Here is a 7,713-nt window from a genome sequence, read left to right as displayed (position 1 = left end):
CACATAATTAACCCGAATGTCATGGTGTGAATATCCGATTATTTCCTAAGCTTCAAATGGGAGTTCTACTATCTCAATATTCATCATACATAATTATTTCCACAAACAAGCATTTGATGCTATATCAATTCAAACACATATAATAACAATGTAGTTGTATTATTTACATACAACTTAACTCAGATTACAAAATGTGGATGACTAGCTCGGCTTAGTCCACTTGTTCCTCTTTTTCCCAGTCTAGGCCCGGATTTTATAATTCTTGATCTAGAATTATAAAAATTCATTTATCTCATTAGCAAATTACTCTAGACACTCGAAAATTCATAATTGGGCAAAATGATCGTTTTGCCCCTAGACTTTCACAAAATGACCATTTTACCCCTAGGTCCAAAAGTCGATTTTATCACGTTTTCTCACTAATCAAGCCTAGCCGATTACTTTTTATACTAAAATTAACCCAAAATTCTCATTATTTCACACATTTATCACCTATTTTACAACTTATGCAAAATGGTCCTTAGTTAGGGTTTTCATGGAAACTACTTTACAAAAGTTGTTTATTACACTACCATAACTCATTTTCTTCCATGAAATTTCAGAAAAAAACAAGAACACACTCATGGTAAAACCCTAAACTTTCAACCATTTTGCAAAATAGTCCCCTCATTTGAAAGCTCGTGTTACAAGGGTTCTAAAAGTACAAAAATCATCAAGAAAAACCATCAAGATCACTTACTTGTATAAAGATTAAGCGACTGAAATTTTCAAGCTTCAAAACCCTCCTATGGCTGATATTTTTAGTCAAGAAGAAGATGGGAAAAGGGATATATCATTATATGTTTATTTTATTTTCTTTTTAGTCAAATGAGTCACCAACTTGACCTAACATTTAACTAAGTTAAAATCCTTGTCTCATGGTCGGCCAAGCACTATTTTAGGGCCTAATTTCACTTTAAAGAGCCCCATGGAAATTTAACTCCTTTAGCTATCAAATTAAAACTTTTGAACTTTATGCGATTTAGTCTTTTTTCATGATTAAGCTCACAAACACTAAAATTAATTCACCAAAATTTTCATGCATCTTTATAAACATGCCATCACACATAAAATAATATTAAAAATAATTTCTCTAACCTCGAGTTAGTGGTTTCAAAACCACTGTTCTGACTAGGCCCAAAATCAGGCTGTTACAATACCCGAACCTTTTCACTAGTAAGATTTAGGGGATGAAAATCCTTAAAGGGGGAGAGTTGTAACATCCCAATTTAGGGCCTAGCCGAAACAGTGTTTCAAGACCATAAATATGATGTACAAATAATTATTTTATGATTATTATAAGGTCTAGGATGTGAATGCATGCTTGTGTGAAAATTTCATGAGGAGATTCTATGCCTAAGATACCCAACTTAACTGTAGGGACTAAATTGAATAAGTTGCAAAACTTGAGTTCTAGAAGCTTTTAGCATAAAATTGAGTTGGATTAATAATTAAAGGCCCTTAAATAGTAATTTGACCAAGTTTTAAAATTTTGGACAAAAAGGGGCATACATGGATAAAATTCAAAGTTTAGTAAAAAGGGTATTTTGGTCATTTGGTTAATTAAAGAATAAACAGGGAAAAATCAAGCAAAAATGTTTCCCATCTTCCGCATAGTGTGTCGAAAATTCAAGGGGTTTCATAGCTAGGGTTTTCAACATTTCAAGCTTGATTGTAAGTGCTCCCTAGCGCCATTTTTAATGTTATTTGCATTTTTGAAGCCCTTGAAGCATGATTTAGCTATCTACCATTATTTTAAGCTAGGGTTCATGTTCAAAAACTTACCCATGTGTGACATGCATGTATTTTGATGTTTAATGGAGGAATATGAAATTTTGATGTATGATAAACATATTTTACTAAGTGGTTTTCCATGAAAACACCTAAAAAGGACCTTTTTGTAAAAGTTGTAAAATAGGTGATTAAAATATAATTTGAAGGAAAATGTGGGCTGGTATAGGTACAATATATGTTTGGCTAGGCTTAGGTAAGCAATAAAATACATGCATCTCATTTTACGAGCCTAGGAACCAAAATGTAAAATTGTGCAAAGTTAGGGTAAAAAGGTAATTTTTCCATCAAGTGAATTTTGGGCTAAAATTGATAAATGTAATAAATTAATAATTTAATTTGCTTATATAGACTCGAAAAGACCAATCCCAGAAGTAGACTGTGGAAAACAAAAGGTTTTGGAATAGTTAGAATTCAAACCCGAAACAACATTCAGGTAAGTTCGTGTAACTTAACTGAATGTGTAAATATGTTGGTTTTAATTGTGGTATTGAATTGAATATGTAATGTAGAAATATAGAATTGTGTGAATATGTCCATAAGCCTGGAATTTATTGAAAAAAGGTTGTAATCCATTTGAATACTGAATTCCGATGGATAGGTTATTCCTTATGTGAAATGGGATCCAGCATGTATTGCAGAAAGGATTTAGCCTGGACGGGTAATCCTGAAATGAGCCTTTCAATTATATGTTTCAATTAAGATTTTGCCTGGACTGGTAATTCTAAATGACTGGATTTAGCTTGGACTGGTAATCCAGATTAAATCTATAAGGAATTCTTTGTCATATAAAGGATTTAGCCTGGACTAGGAATCCGATAAAGCCCTTAGAGTATATGGTACTGCTAGGATTTAGCCTGGACTGGTAATTCTACTGTAAGACATGTGGCTCGAGAATATACCAAAAAGGTACTACGAATATGAATTGACGGATAATAAAATAGTATACCTAGAGTGTACTATGTGATAAAATATCCATTGGGAATTCAATATTTCGATGGATAAAATATTTATACAAGATATGAGAAACATGAAATAAAATGTGTACATGATATGATGAGCTCATCTATGCCTCTTGGAATCTTTGTGACTAACTTGATATTTGAGTGCATGTGTTTAGGGAAAATTATCTATAATTAATGGATATCATGGCTTATTGAAATTATGTGTTTAAAATGACCGGTAAGTCTACTTTCCGTTTTACGAACTTACTAAGCAAGTAATGCTTACCCCATTTTACTTTTCTTGTTTTATAGTGCTTGCGGACTCGTGAAGTTTGGAGGATGGTCGGAGCTTTGATCACATTATCAACAATCTCATTTTGGGTATAAAAGAATTATTCATTTTGATATAATGGCATGTATAGGTTAATTAGTCTTTTTTTCATATGTGTCATTGACTTGGCCAAGTGTGATAGCTTTTGATGATTGATAAATTCATTTTGTATATGGCCATGAGATATGGCTCATATTCACTATTGGGTTGTAACCCTTATTAATCATGTATGTATGCAATGTGTTCATGTTGATGTGGTCGCTTGTGAATGATAGATGTGAGTAATGATATGTTTGATTGGTGAATGAACCGTGATCAATAAATATGGCCTTGACAATGTTATAAATGTGTAAAGAGGCAAAGAAGGACATAAGGCCTAGTGGTGATAAATTGGTATGGAAAGATTAGATGAAGCATGTAAATTTGAGATAATGCTAGGTGACATTAGGGTCATAACTTAATCATGAATATGAGTATTTGAGCATCTAAATGTGCTTTGTTGCATGCTAAGAAAAATGTATAAGTAGGTGAACCCCCAAGGGTGGCAAATGGCTTGGAAATTAGCCTAGAATTTGTCCATACAGGTAGGCATATGGGCATGTGTCTAGACCATGTGTGGCAGACGGTCTGCCCCATGGGCGTGTTGTTTGGCCACGTGTCCCCTGCAGCATAGTTTTACAAGTCAGAATGCCTAGTAGTAAACACACAGGCTAAGACACGGGCGTGTGTCTTGGCTGTGTGAGAGACATGACCTACCTACATGGGCATGTAATCTGGCTGTGTGAAGTCTGCACCATTTTATGAAAAATCCATTAATTTTTAATTCACCACACGGTCTGGCCACACGGGCGTGTGATACGGCAGTGTGACCTTATTTTGGTGCTGACGTCATAAACAGAGAGTTACACGGCCTGAGGACACGGGCATGCTGAGGGTACACGGGCGTGTCCCCTGATTCACACGAGCGCGTGACTCTATTCTAAAGAAAAAAATTTCCAAAGTTCCCGGTTGAATCTCGAACCATCCCCAATGCATGTTTTGGGCCTCGTAGGCCCATATAAGGGATATTATACTTGTGTATGATTGAGTTTTGATTTCAAAGAAATTTTAAAGCCTGGTTTAGCATGAACATTTGCGTATGTGTCCGGTAATGCCTCGTACCCTGTCCTGGCTATAAATACGGGTAAGGGGTGTTACAAACTATACTTAGAACCATCATTGTTTCAAACAACTTATATTTAGAACAATTGCATTTTTCCAAAAGAACCATTATTTAGGAAAAACATTACCAAGAAAAACACCACCACATAACAATTCTTATTTGAAACAACATTTACATTGAAAACATTACCATTGCCCTACATTTCAAGAGATATTCTGTGAAAGATGTTTCATATGTTACCACATCATTAAAGTAGAAGAAGTGAAAGTAACCCCGAAATATGATAGGGTTCTTAGGTTATCTTTACCCTTAGGATATATCTAAAGAGCTTGGCTTGATGGATCAGATGTGGAGGTAGTTAACAGCTTTTCTTCTTAACATTTTCATGTAATACTAAGTTCTTTTCTCTCCTTTCAAAAACATAGTGAATTCTTCTTCACTATTCACATCACCAACAAAACCTTTCACAACTGGTGAAAGAAGTTTTGACATTTTCAGCTTTTTGAATTCTTAAAGGATTTTCTTTGAAATTCTCTTAATTTACTTTTTTGTTAAGCTTGATCAGTAGTCATATTTCTCTTTTTTTTTTCACCATACCAACTATCACCAACCATTGTGTTCAGTGTTACCAGATTTATTTCAGCTTTTTTCTCCACCTTTTTTCGGTACATCTTGTACACTTATTTAGAATACTTCTTTTCCCATGAAAAAAACCATCTACAACATCCCATCATCAAAAACTTTAAAAATATATACAGACAATTTTGAGGTGTTCCCTCGTGCGTTTGGAGTCTTGAAATCCCTGTGAAGCCACTTGTTAAAAGACTTAAAGGTACTCTTTTCCACGCACCATAAATACCCAGCCTAATCATCTCATAGTTGTGCAGGTTTTCACCAAATCTGACCTTCAAAACTGCTGCTACAAATTGTGATATTCTTTCAGGTTCAACTTTCCTCATACAAGCCCCTTCCCACCTCCGCTCTCATTTGTGGTGAAAAGCATAAATAGTTGCTTTTGCGTACAACTATAGAAAAGAACCTTTCCTCCACTAGCTTATTCCTTTTACATCCATCATCACCATTTTCAAGCCCAGCTTCTCTGCAACACGAGACACTCTCTTTTGCCTCTTCTTGCTCTTAATTTTCTCTTCAGCTTGGAAAGACCACTTTCTTCTACGGGTCGCCGCATATTTGACAATAAAAGGTATTGCGCGTCTAAGGAAATATGTGGGCTTATTGACTTATTATCTTTGCTGCCTGTTACATGCTTTTATTGGATAAATATAGCTGGAAAGCTAGCTCTGGTTGGTTACTTGCTATGGTTTTGTTTCTATATTATCCCCAAACTCCTTTCTCTTTTTTCCCGTTTCGAAGCAGATTTTGCAACTGGTTGTGTTCTTCCACTTTTGCAGGGTTTGAGATGAAACTTTCTATGTCTGCCAGCAAACTAGTACAACCCCGAGTCAATTTGGGGCTAAACCTGGAGACTATCTTCCGCAGAAAGGATAAGGTGGTGTTTGTAATGGGAGCAACCGGCACCGGCAAGTCCCGTCTGGCAATCGATCTGGCCACCCATTTTCCAGCTGAAATTGTAAATTCAGACAAAATGCAAGTATATAAAGGCCTTGACATACTAACTAACAAAGTCACTGTAGAGGAGTGCCGTGGGGTTCCACACCATTTGCTAGGCATAGTAGACCCAATCTCCAATTTCACATCCATGGATTTCCAACATCATGCTTCACTTGCTGTTGAATCTATACTTGCCGAAGGCCGCCTCCCAATCATCGCCGGTGGCTCCAATTCATACATCGAGGCATTGGTGAATGATGACCCTGAATTTCAATTAAGATACGAATGCTGCTTCCTATGGGTTGATGTGTCATTGCGCGTGCTACACTCCTTTGTGTCGGAACGGGTAGATAAGATGGTGAAAGCAGGCTTGGTAGATGAGGCGGAACAAATGTTTGATCCAATGGCTGATTATTCCCGAGGGATTAGGCGTGCGATTGGGGTCCCCGAATTGGACCAATATTTCCGTGCTGGATCAATTCTTGATGCCAACATTCGAGCTAGGATGCTTGACACGGCCATTTCAAAAATCAAGGAAAATACATGCACTCTAGCTTCTCGCCAGTTCCATAAAATCCGCCGCCTTTATAACCAACGGGATTGGAGAATGCACCGGATTGATGCCACCGAAGTTTTCCTAAAGCGTGGCGATGAGGCCGATGAGACATGGGAGAGACTTGTTGCGGGACCAAGCACCATGATAGTGGACAAATTCCTCTTTGAAAAAAATCGTGTGCCCACCATTTTGCCGTCTACCGCCTCATCATCGGTCCCTGTCGCCGCCGTAGCAGCCGCATCCCGTTAAAGGTAGGACCCGCAGAATCTCACACATGCAAATGATGTCCCACGTGGCATCACGCCACATGGCAGGCTGGCATCCTATACCTCTCTCTCTATATATATTTTTTATCTGAATTTGTTTTTCAATGATTAGTCAATAGTCATAATTAAAAAAATAAAGAAAAAATAGTTTATGGGTTGGAGATCGGAGAAGTTATAGTTGTAGAGGTTGCTGCGAGCCCGGTCGTTAAACTGTGTACATTTGAAAGCCGTACAATGAAGCATTTTAGAAATCAAGGCAGGTTGCTTTGTTCCGTACTTGGGTGCGGGCGCCTGCATGTATCATCATGATACAGGAGACTGTCTTCTGTGGGGTCCAAGCATCTGTTCATATAAAAAGTCTAATAAGCCCATGGGTCCCAAGTCCTTGTGTAAGCTACCCCGTAGTGGCATTTTAGTCTCTTTAATCTTTTGAGTGTGACATGACCTGTGTAACTTTTTTGCTTTCTTACATATGATAACAATTATAATACGAAGAAATGAATGGAATATCAAAAGCTGTCCATCTTTAAGAACCCATGATTGCTTAATCAAGTACCTCTCATTCTAGATCGGACGGTTTTGGAATCTTGAAAATTTAAGGGACCTTTAGAAAAAGAAAAAAATCCCTAGCTTTGATGGAGAGAGTATATGCTTTTAATTGATATTTGATGGACATCAACGGCTATGATTGAACATTTCTATGGGATTCTTGGTAAAAGGATAAGGGCCACGACAATTGCATTTGGGTCAATGCAGAAGCCCTTGTCCTGCTCAATGCCATATTCCAATAAATATAATATTTTTGCTTTATGGCTTTTCAAATGAGTAGTGGTACCATATTACATATCTATTTTTGATTTTAAGGTAGTACGAAATATTTTGACAGTGTACAGTTTTGTTTTAATTCTGATTTCTCTTTTAACTTTCATTGATACAATATGTTTGAATAGGATGATATAAAACTTTATTTTAAAATTTTTATATTTATATTTAAAATAAAATATGATCGTTAAATTAATTTATTAAACTTAATTCATAATTTATAATATTTT

General features: G+C 36.4%; 1 protein-coding gene across 1 annotated transcript; it reads left to right on the top strand.

Moving 5' to 3' along the window:
• The first annotated feature begins 4,829 nt into the window (after positions 1–4,829).
• On the top strand, positions 4,830–7,419 carry LOC107897698 (adenylate isopentenyltransferase 5, chloroplastic). Its single transcript, XM_016823234.2, has 2 exons — positions 4,830–5,471; positions 5,680–7,419. The coding sequence occupies exon 2, from the start codon at positions 5,688–5,690 to the stop codon at positions 6,642–6,644; it is 957 nt and encodes a 318-aa protein (XP_016678723.1). The 5' UTR covers positions 4,830–5,471; positions 5,680–5,687; the 3' UTR covers positions 6,645–7,419.
• The last annotated feature ends 294 nt before the right edge of the window (positions 7,420–7,713 follow it).

Source organism: Gossypium hirsutum, chromosome A10 (genome assembly GCF_007990345.1).
Source record: "Gossypium hirsutum isolate 1008001.06 chromosome A10, Gossypium_hirsutum_v2.1, whole genome shotgun sequence".
Lineage (NCBI taxonomy): Eukaryota > Viridiplantae > Streptophyta > Magnoliopsida > Malvales > Malvaceae > Gossypium > Gossypium hirsutum.
Note: the sequence above shows the minus strand (reverse complement) of the source record. Positions and strands in the feature narration are given on the sequence as shown.

Excerpts from the sequence above, each read along its gene's own strand:
- LOC107897698 (XM_016823234.2), top strand. The coding sequence starts at position 5,688 with ATGAAACTTTCTATGTCTGCCAGCAAACTAGTACAACCCCGAGTCAAT.